The sequence below is a fragment of the Megalobrama amblycephala genome, linkage group LG20, assembly GCF_018812025.1.
Source record: "Megalobrama amblycephala isolate DHTTF-2021 linkage group LG20, ASM1881202v1, whole genome shotgun sequence".
Lineage (NCBI taxonomy): Eukaryota > Metazoa > Chordata > Actinopteri > Cypriniformes > Xenocyprididae > Megalobrama > Megalobrama amblycephala.
Window position 1 is genome coordinate 4,124,761 of NC_063063.1, and position 25,861 is coordinate 4,150,621.

The 25,861-nt window shown below is 37.7% G+C and overlaps 2 protein-coding genes across 2 annotated transcripts in view; both read right to left on the minus strand.

The window, feature by feature from the left end:
* Positions 1-3,100: 3,100 nt before the first annotated feature.
* On the minus strand, positions 3,101-12,514 carry LOC125255968 (protein Ycf2). Its single transcript, XM_048171579.1, has 8 exons — positions 12,482-12,514; positions 11,733-11,928; positions 11,089-11,559; positions 4,344-4,444; positions 4,013-4,081; positions 3,766-3,820; positions 3,547-3,583; positions 3,101-3,403 (listed from the first exon to the last, which is right to left on the minus strand). Exons 1-8 carry the CDS (start codon positions 12,512-12,514, stop codon positions 3,382-3,384), a joined length of 984 nt encoding a protein of 327 aa, XP_048027536.1. The 3' UTR covers positions 3,101-3,381.
* Positions 12,515-14,757: 2,243 nt separating this feature from the next.
* Positions 14,758-25,861, minus strand: part of LOC125255191 (transient receptor potential cation channel subfamily M member 4-like) — a 32,894-nt gene continuing 21,790 nt past the window's right edge. Inside the window, exons 20-28 of the mRNA XM_048170227.1 lie at positions 24,533-24,648; positions 21,893-22,025; positions 20,978-21,152; positions 20,709-20,874; positions 20,430-20,611; positions 19,471-19,603; positions 16,494-16,566; positions 16,316-16,409; positions 14,758-16,052 (exon numbers count right to left, since the gene is read on the minus strand). Of these exons, the coding sequence (XP_048026184.1) occupies positions 16,024-16,052; positions 16,316-16,409; positions 16,494-16,566; positions 19,471-19,603; positions 20,430-20,611; positions 20,709-20,874; positions 20,978-21,152; positions 21,893-22,025; positions 24,533-24,648 (1,101 nt within the window). The 3' untranslated portion in view covers positions 14,758-16,023. The remainder of the gene's footprint in view (positions 16,053-16,315; positions 16,410-16,493; positions 16,567-19,470; positions 19,604-20,429; positions 20,612-20,708; positions 20,875-20,977; positions 21,153-21,892; positions 22,026-24,532; positions 24,649-25,861) is intronic.

Here is a 25,861-nt window from a genome sequence, read left to right on the forward strand (position 1 = left end):
AATTATACTCTAACAGAGTCAACTAACTATGTCATTACTTCAGGTTGAATGATTCTGATTGGCTAAGAAAAATAGACAAATTTGGTAATCTTCCACAAATGGACAGATAGTCAGAAGCATATCTCCCTTCGTCACGATGCTGACGAGGGGACTCTGGATTTAGGTACCGGATGTCCTTTTGGGTTCATGACATAGCGTCTGCTGTTCTCAAGCAGAGTGCCAGTTGTCCACCATTAACAAGGGACCTGCACAGAACACTTAGCACAAATACACAGATGCACATGATTCGGAGCTTCTTCAAGGTTGAAGTTGATCTGAGCTCTGCTCTGAGCAGGAAACTTTCCCAAAACATATGATAACATGTTCTTTTCTCTCAGCGAGAGGTACAGACAATATCCAAAATAATTTTCTAGTGTTTGAAAAGGAAAATAAATGCTTTAACATACGTTGAAGAAGTAATTCAAATAATTTAATATTTAGAAAGATAAATGTTAATTAATAACTTAAAAGGTATATATTGAAGCGGCAGTGGATTCCAGATTTAGTGGATTCCCTAGGCATGACATCTGAGGCTAAGACTGGAAGGAAGTGGAGACAGGTTGAGCATCTATTTTTTACATGTTCTGCAGTAGCAGTCTATGAATGCTTGTTTCTGCCATGAAAAAAAGTTCTGAGTTTAAATCTTACAATTATGATGTTTTTTTTTTCTTTCACAATTCTGAGTATATATCTCACAATTCTAAGAAAAAAATTGAATTGCTGAATATTAACAATGCCATTATTTTTTTCTCAGAATTTTGAGTTTATATCCCACAATTGCAAGAAAAAAGTCTTGTGAATTGTGAGATTCCATGGATCTTGCTTTAGAGAAGATGAAGAGTTGTTGTAGTCGAGTGTTTTTGCCATGGCGTCATTTTACGCCGGACTGCTTCACAAACGAGGGTCAATTCAACGCTGGATTTGCACAAAAGATTAACATGACGACACATGCTAGTGGATGAGTTGAATCAACTCCACAGCAACTACATAAATTTATCCACTAACCATTCAGAAACGTCCAGTTTCATTCTAAAAGTTGTAACTTCTTCCTGAGTCTCTCCATCAGTGTCGACTCCGGTTTGAACAATGTAAGGCTGAACACCGTTACTGACAATCCTCATTTTGGCTGCGTGAGATTCTCCAGTTTTGTTGTTGTTGAGCAACCGAAGTGTGAGCTGTTAAAGCTCCACCCTCTTCTGGAAAGGGGGTGGGAGCAACAGCTCATTTGCATTTAAAGGGACACACACAAACAGCACGTTTTTGCTCACATCCAAATAGGCAAATTTGACAAGCTATAATAAATGATCTGTGGGGTATTTTGAGCTGAACTTCATAGACACATTCATTTTGTAAAATGGGCATTATATAGGTCCCTTTTAATACACAGAACGTTATCTTCAATTGGTGTGGATGCAAATTTTGTTTTGTGATGGTTGTTCATGAGTCCTTTGTTCTGAGCAGTAAAACAGAGCTCTGTTCTTCAGAAAAATACTCCAGGTCCTGTAGATTATTTTTTCTTTTTTTTTTTTTTTTCTTTCCAGCATCTTTTGCATATTTGAACCCTTTCCAACAGACTGTATGATTTTGAGTTCCATCTTTTCACACTGAGGACAACTGAGGGACTCAAACACAACTATTACAAAAACTGCAAACATTCACTGATGCTCCAGAAGAGAAAACAGTGCATTAAGAGCCGGAGATGTAAACTTTTTGAATTGAATGAACGGGATAAATAGTACTTTTTTTGTCTTCTGGAAAACATGCAAGTATCTTTTGTAGTTTCTGAAGGCCAGTACTAAATAAAAAATATGATCTTTCAACAAAATAAGAAAAACTTGCACATCATCTTCCTGTTCAAAGGTTTTCACCCCCCGACTTGTGTTTCCTTCTGGAATGAATGTTTGAACCTTTTTTAATAGTTGTGTTTGAGTCCCTCAGTTGTCCTCAGTGTGAAAAGATGAATCTCAAAATCATACAGTCACTGTCAAACAACCAGTCGTGAATCATCCAGGTAACCACATACAGGGTCATTTTTATAAATTCAGCTTTTTTTTTTTTCTTTTTTTTTGGTCTTGTGGACTTTCTGTAAACATCTTATGTTAAATAGCTTATTCAGGACAGTACTAAATAAAAAATAACGTACAATTTTTATTATCCTTCTTATTTTGTTAAAACGATTAGCTTTTTTGCAGATTCTGCAAGGGGTATGTAAACTTTCGAGCTCAACTGTAAGTTAGGTATGGTGGAGGTTTACCATTAGAATATCAAATAAAATAAACAATAAAATAATAAAATAAACTTAAACTTGTATTATTTTAGCCAGTTGCCAAAGCAACATTTTTCATTACTTTCTAACTAAATTGTGAATTGAAATGTTAATACTGCCCTCTAGTGGATGTACACTGCAAATGGAAAAAAAAAATGACAATGAAGCTGGCTTGAACTTTTTGTTGCCATGCTGTCTGTCATTATCACAAGTTTTTCGGCTTGCAATGAACAAACCTAAACTGACAACAAAAGTCTTTTTCAGCATTCACTAGCTCTATAATAACAATAAACAGCTTATTTCAATGCACTATCCATTACATGACTTTCAGAGAAGGCTAGAACTCAGAAGAAGTTTCCACACTTCAACCAAATTTCCATGCCTCTAAGAGAGAGGTTTCTGTTGTATGAGCAAAGCATAGAAAAGTGTGGGTGTCATTAGTTTTAATAAGAACTATAAAAAGTGTAAACAAACAAAAAAAAAAGTATGAATATAATATGCTGATGTTTCTGCACTACACTCTATTGTGTTTATTTATTTAATACTGTATTGTGTTTATTCTGTTAATTCACACACTCATAAATTGTACCCATTTACTGACATTGACACTGATTAATCTGAAACCAGGACGACACTTTCTGATTTTGGGTATAAGACTAGACGGAACTGATACATTACATTTTCCCTATTATTATGTTTTTGTTTGTTTGTTTGTTTGTTTTTTGTTTTTTTTTAAGAAGAATCTTATGTTCACCAAGGCTGTATTTATTTGATCACAAATACAGACAAAAATAGTAATGTTGTGAAATATTATTTAAGAACCTTTGCACTTAATCATATTTAATTGTTATTCATTTAATGCAGCATGTAAAGTCACCTTTAAAGTTTCATTAAATGGTAAACATTAGGGTCCTGGCAGTTCCTCAATTATATCTAATATATAGTAGATTGTCCACTCCCATTATTGGCCTCAGTGTGAAAATCCCCAGATCTGGTCTTCAAGTGAATTATTTGACCATGAGTCTGTAATTCCTCTTGTCACCAAAAGATGGCGCTGTGAAGAACACCAAACGTATTCACAGTAATGTCTTCACCGTCCTGTAGGTGAAGTGGGGGGCAAAAACAAAAAACACACACACAAGTAAGGCTCAATATGAAGTTATGCTGATAGTGATAGCTGGTATGAATATTGAATATATGAATGTGATTATACTGCAAGTCAATTTTGGATTAATCCTTACTGGTAGAGAGAACCGCTTATTACATCAAGAATTCCACCTAAAAACAAACATTTCATAAAATATAATCCAAACGGACAGAAAGTAATTACATAAAATATAAAAAGTGCTGAAAATGTATTTGGATCAGCATTAGCTAAATATATACATTGAAATTTTCCAAAAATTTGAAACTCTAGCAGTAAATCGAGAGTGTGCATCCTATGCATAGCAGTGTCCTACCTGGCTGGCAGACTGTCTCACAGATCACAGGACAAATGTAACAGTAGGAACAATCCTGGAAGGAGAAATGAAATGTAAGAGGGTAGTTGATACATAAAAGCTCTCAGATTTCATCAAAAGATCTTCATTTGTGTTCTGAAGATGAACAAAGGTCTTACGGTTTTGGAACAACACGAGGGTGTGAAAATAATGACAGAATTTTCATTTTTGTGTGAACTAACCCTTTAGGAAGTACTGTAACACTTACTTCACAGTGATGGCAGTGTGCTGATGTGTCTCCTTCCTCACAGGGACATTTGTCACAGGTGCCGCAGTGCTGAGAGGAAAGAGAGAGGCAGACACAGATGGAGTAGTAAGTTACACCTCTGCTCTTTACTGGGGAAATTTAGGAAGGGATCTATACTTCAACACATTCATGGGTCATGCAAGTGGGTTTGGCACATGCTAAAAATAATACCTCATGGACTGATCATGGTGACATGTCATGATCTTTTTTCCAGAATTGTTGAGTTTGTTTGACATATGTTGGGCTGTGGTATGCATAAGTCAGTAATAAGTGTGGTAGAAGCATGATTTACCTCACAGACTGAGCAAAGGCCACAGAAAGAGCCTGATCTATACTGTTCATCCTCCATGGAGACCACTTCTTCTGACTCTACATTTTCCTCCTCAGCAGTTTCTACAGCACAAGGGAAAGATGAGGTTTAACAAAGTCTTCATTAGTAAGGCACCAGATTTACGTTCAACAGTAAAGCTAAGAGTATACTTCAATTTAGTTGCACATGGGGCCTGTACCATGATGGTAGCTGAACAAACTCAGGGTTACAGGATTAGTTTCAAGTCGACAAAACCAAACCACTCCAATCTGGCTTTGTTGGTACCATGATGCTGATCATCAACTTTGTCTGTCAACTCAGGCTTTAATCCTGAGTTTGTTGAGCATGTGCACGATTGTGTGACATCAGTGGCAAACAGCCAATCACATGTCTTGCAACAGAGAGAAACTGTGATTCACTTCTCACGAGAGAGTCAGCACGATTCAAAACTCTTTTGAGTTTTAAAAATGAAGAATTTAAACCCATTTACACTGACAAAAATACTTGTCCATGAAAGAGGACAAATAAAAGAAATGATCTTGCTCTATCAGTGCAAGTGAAACTTGTGAAGTTAGTTTATATAGTTGATAATAAATGGCGATAGAGACTCAAACATGTAAGGTCACATGTAGCCATTTTTAAAGAGTTATCTATTGATTCTACAGCTTATTTATATTACATATGATCTGTATATATTAATATTCATTTAAACTAAATGCTAAATAATAACTGTTAAACTAAAATTGCTTGTGTGTAATAAATTAATAATAATTTAGATCATATAATGATTATATAAATCATAAAATAATTCTACTAATCATTTAAGCAAGACAATTTCATCGTTAAATGTTTGTTTTTACTATATAGTGACCTTTAATTTGTAGGAAAAGAAACCGGGGGAGTGACTTTATTGCGTTGAATGTGTCAGTGTCACTTTTCTCAAATCTAATTGGTCCAATTTCGGTTTGAGATCTCTTACCCACAACAAAACCTGCCCCAGAGCAGGTTAGCCGTGGAGCGTAAGCTAATATGTCGATGAACACCATTAAAAGCCAAGTCACTTTCATGGTACCTAAAACCCAGGATCGGCACAAACTAATCTAAAACTTACCTGGTTAGACAGCTAATCTGGCTTCATGGTACAGGCCCCATGTTAGGACAGTGTTAGGTTTACTTGTAAATAAACAAGTACTAGTAGTTGATTCTTAAGAGAAAGTTGTTGCCCTCATCATGTCAAAACCTGCAAATCAAAATACATTGCTTTACCCAGCAATGGTGCTGCCTACAGCAAGGGGTGTCCAATCCTGTGCCTTTCAGCAGAATTTAGCTCCAGCCCTGATTATGCAAGTGTGTGTATTGGGACTAGCCTGGTAATACCAGACTCTGCTACTTCACTTTGCTTCATAGACAGAGTCTGGAATGGCATAATAGAGAAGTGTTTTCTCTCTCGCTAGGGGACGCTTGTCTGAAGTTTAAAATCATTGGTTACCCGTAAGCCAATCAGATACGTTTAGTTATGACGTATGTTATCCGCCTGTACAGCCGCATCGAAGCACAGACATCATGCATCTAACTCAAATCTATGATTGAACTTCCACTGTAAACCTGTTGTAAACACATGATGATGTGAGCGAAATACCGGAGTGAACATGGCTGTAAACGACTTTTGCAGATTATGCGAAGTTAATGCATCCCGAAGTTTGCATCCCGTGTCTCGTTTCCCATTTCCGCGGTCGTTTCGGTTTTCGATTTCTCTAACCTACAATGTAAAACTCGGCGCTTAGCATCTACGTCACGGCTCTCAGCCCGCCCTCTGTTCGTTGATTGGCCCGGCTGTTTCCAGACCGGTGACAAACACAAAGCTATGACGCTGTATCAGACTGAGTACAGAAGCGAAATGAAATTGAGCGGAAGTAGGAAGTCTGACGTAGTCAGGCTATATTGGGACAGGCCCACCAGAAATGTTCAGGCAGGCAGGTGTATTGCAGCTAAAAGGTGCAGTATGTAATACTGACAGCTTGTGGTTGAAATGGGTACTGCAGAACAAATTAAAAATATTAGAGAGAGTTGTTTCCCCTTCTCCTCTTCCTCAGACTCGATGCTCATGTGAGTTGCCAGATTGAGGACACGCAATAGTGCAATTAACAATGGAAGGTGAGGAGACTTACACACTGGGTGTTTCTCATTTCTTATTTGTGCATCCCTGTTTCCTTTCCTTGCATCTTAGCTCCACCCCCTTAGGATGCGAGGGAAGGATACAGCCTGTGTATCCTCATTCATGACTCCTCAGGAAGCTTCCTTGCAGGAAGCAATATGTGTTTTCCCCCAACTGGCAACCCGGTGTGTCAAAATAGTGTTGGGTAAATTGGCAGTGGGCGGAATCACACAGACCAAAACAAAAACAGACATTCCGACACATTTCAAAGTAAAATAACTGGCTGTAGCATTGTTTTTGAGTAGAAGAGAAATGAGTAGGTGAACTTAGCATGTTTCCTAAATATCTGCAAACATATTGGTACATATGTTTTTTTTTTTGTTTTTTTGTTTTTTTGCTTTAGTACAGTGATACAGTACATACAGCACCTTAAACCAGGGGTCTCCAAACTCAGTCCTGGAGGGCCACTGTCCTGCAGAGTTTAGCTCCAACTTGCCTCACACTTTCCTGGAAATTTCTAGTATGCCTTATTAGACCTTGATTAGCTGATTTAGGTGTGTTTAATTGGGGTTGGAGTAGCTAAACTCTGCAGGACAGTGGGCCTCCAGGACCGAGTTTGGACACCCCTGCTTTAAACTTTCCAGCTAAATGCTGCTCCAAGCAGTGTGGGAAGCTTAGGGATGTTTGCTAATAGGAAAGGTTTTTTGAAGTTTGAATAAGAACCAAGCGAAGAACAAAAAAGAACTTTGCCGTGAGTATACTGGGGCCTTTACCCATAACTATATCCCTAACATAATCTTGTAACTTTCTTGCACTTCTCTGACCACCTCTTTCTGTAGTTGTCTGTCATCTCCCTTCATTATTGCAGACTAATGCAACTAATGTAAATATAAATCTCTCATCTCCTCCTTCTCATCCTCTTGTTTCTGCTGCCAAGGTCAATTACTACTGAAACAAGATCAGCAGCACTTCAGACACATGCTAACTAATCACAGGATCTTTAACGAGGTCTCTCCAACTCCACTCTCTCACATTAATGCATCTCTTACTACTGGCTACTTTCCCACCTCATTTCGGCAGGCTCAGATACAACACTTAACACTACAGCATTTGAAAGCTACAGAATAGTCCTGTCAACTTTTCTATCACAAGCTTTTAAAAAAAATTGTGTTCGGTCAACTCTCAGGTTTCCTGGAGTGAATTTGTGTCCAAGTCATATTGGCTAATCACTGAGGTGCAAGGTTCATTGCTTAGACCTTTCTTATTCTTGATATAAACTGATCAGGCATAACATTACGACCACTGACAGTTGAAGTGAATAAAATCTTGGTGTCAGATACCACAGCACACCTTCAGGGGTCTAGTGGAGTCCATGCCTCGATGGGTCAGGGCTGTTTTGGCAGCAAAAGAGGGACTAACACAGTGAAATAATGAAAATAATGTCATTTATTACTCACCCTCACTTACTCTACACCCATAAGACCTTCGTTCATCTTCGGAACACAAATTAAGATATTTTTGATCAAATCCAATGGCTTAGCAAGGCCTGCATAGACAGCAATGGTACTTCCTCTCTCAAGATCCATAAAGGTACTAAAAACATATTTAAATCCGACAATAAAAAAATATTATAAAGCGACAAGAATATTTTTTGTGCACCAAAAAAAAAAAATAAATAAATAAAAAAAAAATAACGACTTTTTAACAATATCTAGTAATGCTTCTGAGCGTTATGAATCTTTTGAGTCGAATCAGTGATTTGGATCGCGTATCAAACCGCCAAACTGCTGAAATCCCATGACTTTGGTGCTCCGAACCACTGATTTGATTCGTAAAGCTCCGAAGCTTCATGAAGCAGTGTTTTGAAATCGGCCATCACTAGATATTGTTAAAAAGTCGGTATTTTGTTTTTTTTTGCCGCACAAAAAATATTCTTGTCACTTTATAATATTAAGGTAGAACCAGTGTACTTACATGAACTGATTTAAATGTGTTTGTAGTACCTTTATGGATCTTGAAAGAGGAAGTACCATTTCTGTCTATGTAGGCCTCACTGAGCCATCGGATTTAATCAAAAATATCTTAATTTTTGTTCCGAAGATGAACGAAGGTCTTAGGGGTGGAGAACGACATGAGGGTGAGTAATAAATGACATTATTTTCAATTTTTGGGTGAACTAACTCTTTAATCTAAACCATCAGTCAACAATAACGTTATTGTACAGCTGGGTTTGACAACACTAACTCCAGCCGGTAGTTGATTTTATTTCTTAAACTGCCAATTAATGGCTATTAAGATTGGTACAAAACATACTCATCCGACAGTAGTTAGTTTAATAGATATGGTTGCTTTGTTCTAAGTCAAATGGCAGCCAAAACTGAAATGTACTTTGTACTTGTAAATTGACAACAGATCCTAGGTTTCACTGCTGGCCATACAGTCATGTGATACCTTGTAACATATATGCTGTGTGTTAAGTTCATGTCAACAGCATTCAACCAGAAAGGACTTAAAGTGGTTGGAATATTTCAGCTGCTGTAGCTGTTCAGATATAGTGAGCTATTTTAGGGCTGATGTGTGACTTCACAGACTCACTGAAGGGTATGCACAGGACTTTAGACAGCCAACAATGGCTCTGTTCCAAAACCTGCTGAAATGCCTACTTAGACAGCATAACCCTATAAAGCCTACTGTATCATATTTGATATACACATTTTCCAAGTCCTCTAAATTATCAACATGATCAAACACTGCTGAAAAACATTCTGTCGTTTGATAGTTCTTATTTTAACAAGTAAAGGCCTTTTAGTATAATTCATGTTCATCTTCTGGCCGTGGTTCACGTGTCTTTTTGCTGTAAAATCTGAAGTGATTTTTATAAAGTAAGCATAATAACATTTATATTGTTAGTAATATTTTAAGATAAACATTTACTGGACTGAAGCAACTATTATATTATCCATACTTAATTTTTTAGATAAATATCAAATAGGATTCAAGAGGCTTTTGAGGAAGGTTTATTTGTTCATCTCTCAATCATCATTGTGTTGTATTATGTTTTGCCCCCACAATAAAAATTACAGAGCTTTGATCATAAACCTAAGCATTTAAATATAATTTTACTAGGACATATTTTTGGGAGATATACAGTGACAACTGATATTTATATGCATTTTAAATAAGTAGTCTGCTATATTGTTATAAAAGATCTCACTGATTTACATTAAAAGCCATCAAAATTCAATCTTTTTGGTCATAAAAATAACAGCATCTTCACTAAATTGCATATTTTGTGTTTTATTCCACTCGATTGTGTGCTCCACATTTTTACTATATGAGACTCAAAATTAAAACAATATAGTATTTTTCTCAATTTTTCTGACTATTACTTATAAAACGGTTAGGTTCCTGTCCTTGATTCTGATTGGTCAATAGCTGTGTTTTATTCACAATAAAACACGGCTATGACCACTTCACCCACCGGTTCTGTGTATCACTACACAACACCCTTAGCAACCACTCTTAGCAACGGATAAACTGTTTGTTCTCACTTGATTTTGTTCATTGAAGCTCACTGTATGTAGAAGAGTGTTGTGAGAAAGAGATCGAGTGAGTGAGTTTATTACCTGCATTCAGATTTAGCATTTTCCTATGTTCATAATTAAAAATATGTTTAAATGTCTGATGTATTATCTTGTCCTTTTAACAGTTAAGGGGTTTTCCCATGACTGACAGCACTAGTCAAAGCAGTTACGTCTTGTTCCGTGTTCACAACAATTCAGTCTTTTCAATGTAAAAGTCTTTCGCTACTGACTGACACACTCAAAGACGGTGTTGTAATGGCATAATAATTTAACTTCTTTTGCTGTTCATGGTCAGGGACTATTTTTTCAGGCGGAAAAACTTTACTTCATGAAAGTTGTGTTGATACATATTTTTGGCTTTAATATTTGTACTGTGTGGAAACTGTTTTATGAAAAGCAATAAGGTACTTGAGGCTAAAGCTGTATCGTAAATAAGTCACGGCTGAAGAGCGTTGTTAGTCACGACGCAAAACGAAGCAGCACAGCCTCTTGTACCTTATTGCTTACATATATCAGGCTTTACAGGGTCAAGTATACGCCCCAAAATGTAGGCTCAATAATTATTTAATGCTAATAATCTTCAAGTTAACTTCCTTTGGCCAATCCTAGATAGTAGATTGTAAATATAGTCCATTAAATAATAAAAAGCATTGATTTGAATAATTTGATTACAGTAACCATGTTATCCAATATTCATGTTTTTAGAGCCTATTAGAGTATCACATTGTTAGCCTAACAACATGTTAATGGCAAACTCTATTAAAATCAATTCAAGAGTGCTGTTTAGCTGCTGTCTATGCAGAGCATTCCAAATCAGTCACTTATAAGGTTCAGTTTCAGTTAGGATGTGGCCTTGGTAGGCAGCTCACTAAGAGCCAGTGATTATTGTGATATACAGAAAAAAACTCTGCTTTTTCCTTTGACCTAAATTGCATGTATATGTAAGATCACTTGACACTTTACAGAGAAAGGCTAATTCTGTAGTTACCTTCAGCATTATCCTCAACTACAGTCTCTTCATCTCCAGCCTCCTCATTATCTTCATCAGCAGCTACCGTTTCCCCATCTGCCTCTTCCTCATCTTGTGCTTCCTCTTCTGCTGCAGTTTCTTCTTCCTCTGCTGTCTGTTGTGCTGAATTATCATCTTCTTCTACATCTACCTCATCCTCTGCTACTTCATCTGCCTCTTCCTCCTCTTCATCTTCCTCTTGTTCATCTTCTACTCCTCCTGTCTCCTCATCTTCCTCTTCTTCTTGTTCATCTTCTACTCCTCCTGTCTCCTCATCTTCTTCTTGTTCATCTTCTACTTCTCCTGTCTCCTCATCTTCTTCTTGTTCATCTTCTACTCCTCCTGTCTCCTCATCTTCTTCTTGTTCATCTTCTACATCTCCGGTCTCATCATCTTCTCCTCCTGTCTCATCATCTTCTACTCCTTCTATTTCATCTTCCTCTACTGCTGCTTCTTATTCATCTGCTCCAGTCTCATTATCTTCCTCTGCAGCTTCTTGTTCATCTTCTACTTCTTCTGTCTCATCATCTTCCTCTTCGTCTGCTCCTTCCTCTTCAGCTTCCTCCACTTCAGCCTCAATGGCTTTCTTCCTCCTCCTCCGTTATCTCCGCTTCTGGTGACACGTTCTTCCTCAGGAGCTCCCTCTGCTTCCACATCTCCTCCTGCGTCATCAGCTGTGTTTCCACCTTCCTCATCATCAGCCACCTCCTCTTTCTCACCTCCAGTAGGCTCCAGACCTTCCAGCTCCTCGGCTTCCTCACTTTGCAGCCTTTCTTCGGCCTGTACAGAATCCCTGAACGCTCCAGTGCAAAGCAAGAGCTACGATAAGTCCCAAAAGCCAGCTGCGTGAAACTGCCATCTTGCAGTCACTCCCTCACACAAGAAGCAGCAGGAAAAACCAGACAGTCCACTCTATAAAACCGTGTTCGTATCCACCCAAGATTCACAAGTCAAGATCACACAGAGGGACACCCTTCAAACCTACTTGGAGCTGCAGTTGCCGGATCCACCAGAGTTAGTTGAGTGAAAGAGAGGGGGCTGGTCTTTGTTGTGCGGTCACATGTACACTCACACCATTCTCTGCATGGTGTAGCACAGAGGAACATACTGAGATGATTGACAGGGCCACATGCACGAGACACACTTCTAACACCCTTTATTATTACATCTTTGTCTATGTGAATGTGTGAGAGAAAGTGAGGTAAATAAAAGGAAGATTACAGGGAGGCACAAATTAACTTTAGAAACCAACTTTTTACAAACATTCACACAACTGAGTGAAGCCAGACCCATTTCGACTCTCCTTAGGCCTGGAGGGTGGGAAGCTATATAAAGAGGCTCTCAAAAGCAGCAGTACACTGCATGATCTGACCTTCAATAGATCACTCAGCTGCTGAAACTCCATCCGTCCCTCGCTCGCTCTCTCTTTCCCTATACCAGGTCCATTTCTAAAGGTCACCTCCGTACTCTATACTATATCTTACAATCTCCGCTCTCTGCACCTGCTACCTTTCAGGCGATGAAAATTAAATTAATTTGTATATATTTTCCAGAAGATTTTCACATCTAAAACCTAGCCAGTGGAGTTCTCCACAGGTTCCTCTAGTATACTGTACCATAAGATTGAAGTTTAACTTAAAGGTGCTAAAGAGGATGTTTTGTTTTATACATTTTTGCAATATTACTTGACACTGTCTTTACTAACTGATAAAAGACTATTTATTAGGTGCACTGAAAGTAATAATATTAATATACATCATCTGTGCATGAGGTAGGGCCTTAAAAACATCAGCCAATCGTTTACGCGATGATCGCGTAAACGATTGGCCCTCTGGCTTGTCAATCACTGCCGTGACGTTCTTTGTGAGAGACGAGCGCGGCTGCGCGCTCCAGTAACTTTCCACACTCCACAGGCGCCGCATGCAATGTTTTTGTCAGGAGACAGGAATAACAACTGCAGATTATGAGTTACCTGCGGTGAGTCCGACATAATGAATCCACAAAAACGACACAGCGAATGCCGGTGGTAAACACTCGTGTTCCAATACTCGTGCACAAGTTTTGGGAGGCGTTCTCTTACGCATGCGCTTATTTCAAAAACTCCGTAACAGTCTTTGGATTCTCAGTCGACGAAAAAATCCTCTCTATCACCTTTAAAGGGTTAGTTCACACAAAAATTAAATCCTACAATTGTCCTATAATTTGCTCACCCTCAAGTCATCCTAGGTGTACATGACTCTCTTCTTTCAGTCAAACACAATCTGAGTTATTTTAAAAAGTATCCTGCCAAGCTTCATAATGGGAGTAAAAGGTACCATTTTTTTGAAGCCCAAAAAAACACATCCATCCATCATAAAAGTAATCCACATGGCTCAAGGGCATTAATAAAAAGGCCTTCTGAAGTGAAGCGATGCATTTTATAAGAAAAATATCCATATTTATAACTTTATAAAGTATAACCGTCTTTCCGGTAACAGCCATACACGAGTCTAGTTCCTGGCAGTGAACTGGACGAAAATCTCATAAAAGTGGGTGATCTACTAACAAAGCGCAAATTAAAGAACACAGCCACCTCATTTCCATAACAAATAAAATAATGTGGCTGAGCAAACAACATGTTCAGATAATGTCTTCCTCTGGCATTCCAAATATGAACATGTTTGGAGAAAACTCTTCCTTCTACCAGGAGCGCTGTGTTTCTCTGTGGTTCCTCCAACTATTGCTGCATGTCAAGCACAAAATGGTTTAAGACTTACTTTTGGCTGTTAAATAATGGTGCAAATACCATTAAATCAACTTTTACAAAATTTTAGTATATAACGTTATATTTTTAGTATATAACAGTATTTATTTAACTACTCAAATTTTGCATCTGAAAGGTAAACTCCTATAAATGCATATATGTAATAAGGTCAGCCACAAAAATAACTGTCCATGCTTTTCATTACTGATCCTGCACTGAAAAAAAAAAACTTTTCATGGTTTATCATAACATTTTTTCTTTTGTTAAATCAACTTAGATAATTAATGTAGTTCAGCTAACACAATATTTTGAGTTTCTGTTGAAGTTAAACCAACAATTTAACATTTATTTTATTTTATTTTTTTTACAGTATGAGTTTTTTACTGCCAAAACAGGGTTTGTTCTGGGGTGAGCTGTTAGTAAATCTGGCCCTTTGTCTGTTATCTCTGAAGCCACCTATATGCTGGTATACTCTTAAAAGTGGACAAAAAGTACTTTAGCAGTACATACTTAAAAGGGCCATGAAATGGAAAATCAAAATTGATATTTAGACATATAAGAGGTTACTCTACAATAAAAACATAATAGATCAAAGATATCTCGTTTAAAATATTTTGTTTTCCACCCTTCTGAAACACAGAGATTTGAAATGGCTCCATTCATGTCATCTGTCCATCATTCACAAGATTATTTCTATTTGTGAAATTTAACAGCAATTTTTAAATGAAAATTGTTTCAAAGTAAATCCTACACTATTTTTTTTGCATGTTCTCGGATCAATTTTATAATGTAGACATTTTTAATTACACATATGCATAAAAAAAGTAGTAATAGTTGTTTCTTATTGGCCTGATTCGCCAAATCCTACATAAAACACAAGCCCTACAAATTAATAAAAGAAGAACTCATGTTAAATACAGACACTTTAATAGTCTTTGGATGATTTGTAGATCACGTTTAATAGATTACACTTTCAAGAAAACATAGTTGGGTGTACCAGTCCAGAGAGTACATTGGGATTCTTTTAGTTTGTTTTAATTTGTTTTGCAGGGATGAGGATTAGGGTAGAGAGGACATAGTGAAGGATCTTTGTTGCCCCTGAAATCCGAGAGGCAAACTTGGACACACAATCTGTTAATCTCATCTCTGTCTGCTGAGGTTGCCAAAACTCTACAATCCCTTAAATAGTTACGGTTACAGTCCTTTAAATAGTTATTAGATATTATGGTTTCAGAACATATATTAAAATGTAGTCTAATACAAAAACAACAGGCAAAATACAATATCATAAAAAGATAATGAAGAACAATTAATGAAATGTCATCACAAAATGTAACAATGTAAATATCAAAAAAAAAAAAAAAAAAAAAAAAAACCCATGCCAAATCCAAGAACATCGTTACAGCATGCAAATACATTTGATCTTCAGAAAAATGTAAACATATTTTGCTATATTTCAAATGCAATCATTCACTGCGTCATTCAGTTTCATGTTTGAGTGTAAAAACACTCAATTATAGATTTTTTTGGTTTGTTAAATAATATAGTATTTTTTTTTTAACCCTTCTGAACATTAGGCTTATTTGATGTCCTGCAACATTACATAATAAATGTTTTTTGTTCAAAACCAATAAAGAAAAACATGTTGTATGTAGAAGTTATAAAATGTTTTGTTTGTTCCCACTGCAGCTTTTAAGCCATGTCGCTTTCTTCTAAATAATGTTATAGCTCTATAAAATCAGATTCTATGAATATAATCTTCTTGACCTTTAAAAAAAATAACTAGATTTACTGACCATAAAACTATAATTTGATCGAACTATGAATGTAACATGACTGACATGACAACATGACATAACTGACTGACAACATGACATAAGTGACCTTTCAGTGTACAGTAAGTTCAAGTGTTCTCTGTTTCAGTGTTCTCTTACGCCAGTCATTCCCGCAAACACATGGAAACGAGGACAGGTCATTTGGGAGTACTAAAGTCGAAAGAGCAGGATGAACCTTGAAAAGGCCAGGATGACCCATTTAAAATTGGAAACCAGAACAATAAGGGTTTTTTGACAAGTCATCGCCCCTCCTTTCACTGGCTTCTACTGCTGGTTCTTGCTGTATGTGTCCATGAGAGTGAGAGACAGAAGACGAATACAGAAGAGAAGGCTCTTTCATTTCTCAAGGGAAGCCGACACAACAGCTGATGACAAAAAGATGAACCGCACATGTTGAAAAATTGCTAATTGTCATGCAATGGCAAATACATCCACTAAAGCTAAGGTTTTTTAATTTATAGTACAATTGTAATTTAAAATAAATATTAATATTATTAATATATAATATTCTTCCTCCTTTTAAATTACCATTTATTATTTTTTTACATGCTATCCTTGACTCTATTATTTTGGGGTTGTGACCCACCAGTTGAGAAACACAGTTAAGCTATATGTACTGCAGGTGTACCTTTGCGTGTAGGGTGTGCTTTAGCGCCCTTCACTGTACTGCTTTGAGACAGAGCTTCCATAATCCACTGAAGAGAAGATGTACAGAACTCCATCTGCATATAGAGGAGTATTCATCTTTGAACAACAGCTTGACAGTCTATACAGTGCAATAGAGACATCACATCATATGTCTTTACCTCTGCTTCTAGAGCTCGCAGCCTGCGGTCAACATCTTTGATCTCGCCAACCTGCTTGAGGACACCATCCACCCTGAAACATGCACAAAAATCAACATTACGCATTATTCTGAGGTAAAATAAGGTTTATAATCACATTTTGTCTGTTGATTTTCTTCAAGTCGTGATGAAAAAGTAGTAGCGACAGATGTTTTCTTCCATATTTTGACATACACCCGAGTGAAACGGATTATTAAAAAGGAAAAAATATAGGGCAGGGACTTCAATGAATGAGGCATTTATTTTTATTATTACACCAGTGTGCAGCATCCACTTGGATGATGCGACGGCAGCCACAGTATAACGGCGTCAGTGCGCTCACCACACACCAGCTGTAGGTGGAGAGGAGAGAGAGTGAGAGAGCCAATTCAATGGATGGGGATTATTAGAAGGGCCAATGGAGGGAATTTGGCCAGGATACTGGGGTTACACCTCTTTACGAGAAGTGCCATGGGATTTTTTTGATGACCACAGAGAGTCAGGACCTCGGTTTACCATCTCATCCGAAAAACGGTGCTTGTTACAGTACAGTGCCCCGTCACTATACTGGGGCATTAGGACCCACACAGACCACAGGGAGAGCACCTCCTGCTGGCTTCACTAACACCTCTTTCAGCTCTGTCTCCCATCCAGGTACTAACCAGGCTCAGCCCTGCCCATTCCTGGGCTACAGGGTACCATATCACCCTGGTGTGGTTCTATTCATCCGTTGTTGATTGGATATTGAGATGTGGACATGGCACTCAAAAGCAGGGGCAAAGTTTGAAAACTAAATGATTGGAGAAGTCCTGCATACATCACCAGAGAGAAATCTGACAATTTCACTGGAAGGTCCAGTTATGACATTTTGCTTAAAACATTGAGGTCAAAACCTTTTTTTAAAAAAAGAAAAAAAAAGAATTAGGTGTGGTATAATAAAGGTGCAGTCATGTACTGTTGCTTGACTAAATTTTGTGGGAGAAATCCAGTCATTTCAATAGGAATACGTATGAATACATTTTAGCACCTTGTGACAGCACCTTAAAGGGGGGTTGCAATGCTATTTCATGCATTCAGACTTACACTGTTGAAGAGTTGGATTCTCATGCTAAAAATGGCCAAAGTTTCAAAATACGAGTTGGATGTATGACAGAGTATTTCTGTGCCAAATGACTACTTTCGGTTTCGGTACAGGTTTCGGAGAGTTTTTTCTAGTATGGCCCTTTATCACGTAATAAAGGGCAGAATTCCTTGTATAGGCACTTCTCCCTGATAAGCATGCGCACACACATCACCCAGAACAAGAACAAGAGCACACCCATCAACGCATTTCGTTCGGGATATGGAAGCAGAGAGATTTTTCAACAATGTCTGTGTCCCAATTCAGGGGCTGCACCCTTTGAAGGCTGCATACATCATCTAGGCAGTCTCATTTAAGAAAAATAACCGTTAGATTGCAACGCAAGAAAGAAATGACAGTATTTTACACCTCACAATGAATATCAGTCAATTTTTTTATTACAGTTACTTTTCTTAAATATAACATCCTTGATGAAGTATTCAGCCTTCAAATGCAATCTCCAAAATACAAAGCCTCCGAAATGAGGTCACCAAAGTCACCAAAGTCACCAAAGGAGAGTGTTTTTGGTTGTGAGGGAAAGATTACCCTTTTCAGCTTCAGAAAGAACCCAGTGTTAAGGGAACAGAGGATGAAGTTTGTTTTTCCAGGGCAGCAACGGAGTTGTGCACGTATGTTTGTTTGTTCCCGGGATTTCGGTGACGAATGTTTTGTAAACAAGTCCCAGTTTGCCGGTGGATTTCCAGATCGCGGGCGGTGAGTAAAACTGCATCAAATGTCTGTGTTTTGATGCCAATCGGTGTGCAAGTGCATATAATGTCGACAACACAAACGCTTTTGTTCCCTTTTTATTTATAATGATGTCACAGCTAGTAGACGATCTCAACGCAGAAGCTGCGTCCTCATGACTCTTTAGCTCGGCAAGCACGCCTCCAGGAGCTTGGCTTTTTCCGGAAAGACTCGGGTTTAGCGTATATATTTTTTATAAATATGACAAAACTAAAGACTTTTCAGAGATATGAAGGATGCATTGTTTCTCTATATGTACTCAAGATTAACATGAGATTGGCAGAAACTGTGTGTGATACCCCCCCTTTAATATACACTATATTGCCAAAAGTTTTGGGACGCCTGCCTTTCCATGCACATGAATTTAATGACATCCCATTCTTAATCCGTAGGGTTTAATATGGAGTTGGCCCACCCTTTGCAGCTATAACAGCTTCAACTCTTCTGGGAAGGCTTTCCAGAAAGTGTGTTTAAGGGAATTTTTGACCATTCTTCTAGAAGCACATTTGTGAGGTCAGGCAGTGATGTTGGACGAGAAGGCCTGGCTCACAGTCTCTGCTCTAATTCATCCCAAAGGTGTTCTGTCGGGTTGAGGTCAGGACTCTGTGCAGGCCAGTCAAGTTCCTCTACACCAACCTCACTCATCCATGTCTTTATGGACCTTGCTTTGTGCACTGGTGCGCAGTCATGTTGGAACAGGAAGAGGCCATCCCCAAACTGTTCCCACAAAGTTAGGATCATGAAATTGTCCAAAATGTCTTGGTATGCTGTAGCATTAAGAGTTCCTTTCACTGGAACTAAGGGGCCAACATTTCTTTCACAAATGTTTGTAGAATCAGTCTGCATGCCTAGGTGCTTGATTTTATACACCTGTGTCCATGGAAGTGATTAGAACACATTATTGGGGCATTTTAAATTGTAATAATATTTAACAATATAACTTTTTCTGTATTTTTAATGAAATCAATTCAGGCTTAATGAGCATAAGAGACTTACAAATAGTTATGTTTCCAGATTTTTGACCGGTACGAACAGTGAACTTCTTTATTTCAAAAGCAGGAAAATGTTATTTTTCATGCAAGTTTGACTCACTTAGCACTGGTGCGTTTCAGCCTCTCAGAGTCGGTCCCTCTTTGTTTTTTGCCCTCCACAGCCAGGAAGTTCTCCTTCTGCAAGTTCTCCCATTTCACCAGCTTGTTAGCTTCTCTACCCTTTAATTGAATGGCTATTATAAAAGATAAATACACACAAATTTTACATATTTTTCATATTTCATCTTCAGAAAATCTCCTTTTTGAACTATATTTCTAAGGGTGTGTTCACACTTGGCATGTTCAATTTGATTATAACGCACTCTGGTGCGATTGCTCTGTTAGGGTGGTTCAGTTGAGTAAGTGTGAACCCTGAAAAGGTGATGCTATGAACCCTGGTGCGCATCAAACAAGCAGACCGAGACCCCTGAAAAGGTCTCAGTTCAATTCCAAATGAACTCTGTTGCAATTGACTGAAATATATACGCAACACAGATCAAAGGTATCTAAACAAACTAGGGCTGCCCTACCCCCTAATTTTGAACTAATCGTTAGTTAACTAGAAGAGGCTTAGTCGACCAAAAATTTTATTAGTTGGTTAGTCACAGAAAAAAAAAAAAAAAAAAAAACTTGAGGCGAAGTCACACAGTCTGTGGGCTGAGGGACGAATTGTTAATAGTGGGTCCTTGTGGTAATTACAGTACGTTGGGCAGGAAATCCAAACATTCGCCTATCATCCATCGACCTCATAGTCACAATGTTGCCCATCACAGTTCAGTACAGGCCTCAGAACCATACCTTCTTGCAGCAGATCTTTCTTTGTGTGTGATGGAGGAATTCCTGGTGTTCTTTTGATGCAAAATATATGTCGTTTTGACATATAAAGACGTTTTGTTTTGTATCTTTAGGTTCGGTTTTAAAAATGAGAGCGAACCAGGACTAATTGGTCTGGACCAAAAGAACCAAGATAACCGAAGTGTGAACACACCCAAATTTACCAAAATGTTTACTATAATTTACCAAAATGATGGATTTTGGTGGATGGCACTTTGCGGAAGTTTCTTTTGATAAAGAGGTTGATGTGGGATAGGATGATGAAGGGTGGAGCGAGATTTGGACGAGAATGATACTCTACTATTAGATTATACCGCTGAAACTTCCAGTATGCGTCACTGCGCTCCTGAACCTTAGAGAAGGTATAGCTGCACAAACAGACACAAGGAGAAGAGAAATACATGGATGGATGGATGATTTGATGGATACAAACACCAGATGAATGGATGAACAGAAAAAGAATACCTGAATGTGGCGATGAGCAGGTTGACAAGTAGGATGTTGGTGACCAGTAGGAAGATGACCAGCAAAATGACCACAAGCCAGTTGTGGCTGGTGTCTCTACATGGCTCTTTCCCTTCATCAATCAATGTCAGATTATCTGTGCAGTCCCGATCCCAATACTTGCCAGCTTAACACACACACAAATATACAATATAGTCAGTGGATGCTAAATATAAACTTGCAAAATATTATTAATTGTCAAGTGAAGTCTAAATCAGAAGTGAGCTTACTGTCAATTTCTTCCACAGGAATCTGTCCAAATATATGCAAATATGGTCTGTACAATACTCGTCGAAATGCTCTATTAGGGTTTGGATCGTACGTATATAGCAGCGCTTGATTGGCCACTCCATACGCGCTCAGCCACACCGCCAGAAAGAATAAGAAGAAGAACGCATCCTTTATCTGTGGTTCAAATCATTCATAGAAAATAGAAAGAGGAGTGATTTAGTAGATATAATGGTCTCCAGTATTTTTCAAGTACTGAAATGTTTTATTTTATTTATTTACTATGGTCAACACACAATGGTATTTTAGTTTCTAAAGAAGACCTTTATATATTGAACAGAATTAATGATCAATGAACCCATTCTCAGGTTCAAAACAAATCAAACTCTATTGATAGCATCCGTGACATGAGGTCAGTTACCACAGAACATAATTTCAATTTGTCCCTCAATTCCTAATATCAAACTAATATCTTTATATTAAATCTTTGTATTACTTTATATTCACCATTAAAGGGATAGTTCACCCATAAATGAAATTCTGTCATCATTTACTCACCCTCAAGTTGTTCCAAACCTGTATGAATTTCTTTTCTTATTTTCATTGTATTTTTTTTCTCCATACTCTGGAAGTCAATGGCTGCCGTCAACTGTTTGGTTACCAACATTCTTCAAAGTTCAAAATCTTCTTTTGTGTTCAGCAGAAGAAAGAAATTCATACGGGTATGGAACAACTTAAGAGTAAATAATGACATTTTCATTTTTGTGCGAACTGTCCCTATAATCTACAGTCTATAATATAAAAGTCTAAATCATCTTTCTACTTCTCAAGGCAGAACCAATGTTTGAGGGAGGGTTGGAATTAAAATCTTAATTTGCACTGAACCTAGAACTATGATGTTTTTCTGTTTATCTCACCATTTTGCCAAGTATGATGATTTTGGGACCCAGCTGTCTGTGAATGGCGAAAATGTGAATGAGTCGGAGTGTGAACACCATGTAGTCCATACACAGTATACCACGTCCCATGCTGTATGACCAACTGAACATCCTGAGACAGACATGAAGGCACATATATATATACAGATTATTACACAAAAATGTAGTAGAATGCTGACAGGTATGATGAATATTTAGTAAATGATAGCGGCTAAGTTGTGACACCTCAGCTTGTTACGAGCCTTCAATACTCGAAAACTAAGGATGAAATGATACCCTCATGTCACGATTTGATACATGATTTGATACATTTGATCATGATAATGAACTCACGATACAATATTATTGTGATACTACAAGACATATGTTAACAGGTGACCAAAAAAAAAAAAAAAAAAAAAAAAAAGAACTGTTGATTAAAATGCTAAATTTGCATTGGGAGTGGAAATTAACAGGCTTGGACTTGGTGCTGGTAACCCAATGGACAGGACAGTGGTGACACCAGAATAAAAACATTCATGATTCTGAAGCTGAATATATAGAATTATTTTAGACAAATATGCTTGCACTCTATCACTGACTATATATACAGGTGCTGGTCATATAATTAGAATATCATGAAAAAGTTTTTTATTGTAAATTATTTTTAAAAATGAAACTTTCATTTATACTAGATTCCCTACATGTAAAGTAAAACATTTCAAAAAAATTTTTTTTATTTATTTATTTTTTTTTTTAATTTGTTGATTAGAGCGTACAGCTAATGAAAGTCCAAAATCCAGTATCTCAAAATATTAGAATATTTACATTTGAGTTTCATTAAATGACCATCCCTACAGTATAAATTCCGGATATCTCTTGTTCTTTGAAACCACACTAATGGGGAAGACTGCTGACTTGGCAATGGTCCAGGAGACAATCATTGACACCCTCCACAAAGAGAGTAAGTCACAGATGGTCATTACTGAATGTGGTGGCTGTTTACAGAGTGATGTATCAAAGCATATTAAATGCAAATTTGACTAGAAGGAAGAAATTGGGTAGGCAAAGGTGCACAAGCAACAGGGATGACCACAAGCTTGAGAATACTGTCAAGTAAAGCCGATTCAAACACTTGGGAGAGCTTCACAATGAGTAGAATGAAGCCAGAGTCAGCGCATCAAGAGTCACCACACTCAGACATCTTCAGGAAAAGGACTACCAAGCCTCTTCTGAAACAGAAACAACGTCAGAAGCATCTTACGTGGGCTAAGGAGAAAAAGAACTGGACCGTGAACAGTGGTCGAAAGTCCTCTTTTCAGATAAAAGTAAATTTTGCATTTCATGTTGAAATCATGGTCCCAGAGTCTGAAGGAAGACTGGAGAGGCAGTCTAGTGTGAAGTTGCTGAAGTCAGTAATGATTTGGGGGGCTGTGACATCTGCTGGTGTTGGTCCATTGTGTTTTATCAAGTGCAAAGTCAATGCAGCCATCTTCCAGGAGATTTTGGAGCACTTTATGCTTCCATCTGCTGACAAGCTTTATGGAGATGCTGATTTCCTTTTCTAGCAGGACTTTAGCACCTGCCCACAGTGCAAAAACCACTTCCAAGTGGTTTGCTGACCATGATATTACTGTGTTTTATTGGCCAGCCAACATGCCTGACCCCTGAATCTATGGGATATTTTCAAGAGAAAGATGAGAAACAGTCGATCCAACAATATACAGATGATCTGAAGGCTCAGTAGTGCCTCAGCAGTGCCACAGGCTGATCACTTCCATGCCACACTTCACTGATGCTGTAATTTGTGCTAGGAGCAAGTCATTTGCTGTAATATGTGCTGCCGACCAAGTATTGAGTGTACAAATGAACATACTTTAAAGAACTTGAACTTTTCTGTTTTGAAAATCCATTTTTTGATTGATCTTAGGAAATATTCTAATATTTTGAGATACTGGATTTTGGACTTTCATTAGCTGTACGCTCTAATCATCAAAATTTAAAAAAAAAAAAAAAACTTTTGAAATGTTTTACTTTACATGTAGGGAATCTAGAATATATGAAAGTTTCATTTTTAAAAATAATTTACAATAAAAAAAATGAACTTTTTCACGATATTCTAATTATATGACCAGCACTTGTTTTAAAATAATGTAGGTAGGCCACTTTTTACTGGTAACAAGACATTTGGCATTAACAGGACCCACAAATATTCCCCCACTGCATTATTTTACATTATATTCAACATTATTCTATACAGTAGATTAATGTAGTACTGACACTAAAACTCTGTAAACTTGATTTTTTCCCCCTCACACAGTAATTTTCATTTTGGATGAATTACACACAATACATATTGCTGCATTTTTTTACTGCGATATATTGTGACATGATATATTGTTACATGCCTAGAAAACACTTAATAAAAACCATAATATTGTGAAATTATTTACAACTGAAATAACTGTACTATTTTAACATTTTCAGCATCATTACTCCAGTCTTCAGTGTCACATGATTCTATCATTGTAATATGATGATTTGCTGCTCAAGAAACATTTCTTATTATTAGCAATGTTAAAAACAGTTTTTGCTGCTCAATAATTTGTAGAAACTTGCAGGACCATCAAGGGCCATTACCTGCAGCACAAACCAGCAATGAAGAGGGAGATGGCAAGAACATCAAACTTATTCCACATATCCTGAGCATACACCATCAACCTCTGAGCAAATGTCTTACTGCCCACAATAAATGTCTGGGAATGAGAGACAGCAAAAAGTGGAATAAATGGATGGATTAATATAAAATCATATCAAACAGAAAAACTCTTTTTTTATATCTCTGTATCACTTGCAGTGTTGGGGAAAGCTACTTTTAAAAGTAATGCATTACAACATTGCGTTACTCCTTAAAAATGAACTAACCTGGGCTGGGCTCGTCTGTTTGTTTGTTTTTAAATAATAAAATAAAGAATCAAAATAAAAGAATAATAAAAGAATCAAAACACAACAGGCCTCTGCCGTAACACATTGAGCTACTTTAGGATGCACAATCACCATGCTGCTGTGCTCACATGCTTTCAGTGTGAGAATAATTTGTTACATTTATATAGTGCTCTTCACATATGGAAAGGGGAATCTCCTCAACCACCACCAATGTGCAACATTCACCTGGATGATGCAACGGCAGCCATATTGCGCCAGAACGCCCACCACACACCAGCTTATTGGTGGAGAGGAGACAGAGTGATGAAGCCAATCAGTATATGGGGATGGGTAGGAGGCCATGATGGACAGAGGCCATCTGGCAAATTGGGCCAGGATACTGGGGTTACACCCTACTCTTTACGAAGGACATCCTGGGATTTTTAATGACCACAGAGAGTCAGGCCCTCGGTTTACCGTCTCATCTGAAGGACGGTGCTTGTTACAGTACAGCGTCCCCATCACTACGCTGGGGTGTTAGGACCCACACAGACCACAGGGTGAGCACCCCCTGCTGGCCTCACTAACACCTCTTCATGCAGCAACCTAGATTTTCCAGGAGGTCTCCCATCCAGGTACTAACAGCCCTGCTTAGCTTCAGTGGAATGAGCACACAAAAAGGCATTACTAAACATGTTAACCAGATTAGCATGCTAAGCTAACTTAATGCTAATGTAGCTTATGGTTAATTTGATAGCCGAAAGTATCAAATTTCACTAGTATGGTTACTGGTTAGCATGCTAAGCTAACTAAAATAAGACAACAAACACAGGCAGGGTCAAACTTGGAGAGATATTTCTCAGGGACAGAAGCAAATATAAAAATTTTTTAGTCATTTCTGTGTGGCTCGGTCCAAAGATTATCTAAGCCAATTTTGGACAAAATTGGGCAAAGTTTGTATGAGTAGCAACGAAAAATCTGTTTTCCATTTACTTAAATATGATGGACATGATGGACAGTCACACATTTAAGGAAAATTACAAA

Bases quoted from the DNA above. Each gene is read 5' to 3' on its own strand.
- LOC125255968 (XM_048171579.1), bottom strand. From the start codon at position 12,514: ATGGAGTTTCAGCAGCTGAGTGATCTATTGAAG. The intron at 3,821-4,012 runs GTAAGTGTTACA...TTCTCCTTCCAG, and splicing joins CACACTGCCATCACTGTGAA to GATTGTTCCTACTGTTACAT. The intron at 3,584-3,765 runs GTAGGACACTGC...GTTTGTTTTTAG, and splicing joins TGAGACAGTCTGCCAGCCAG to GTGGAATTCTTGATGTAATA.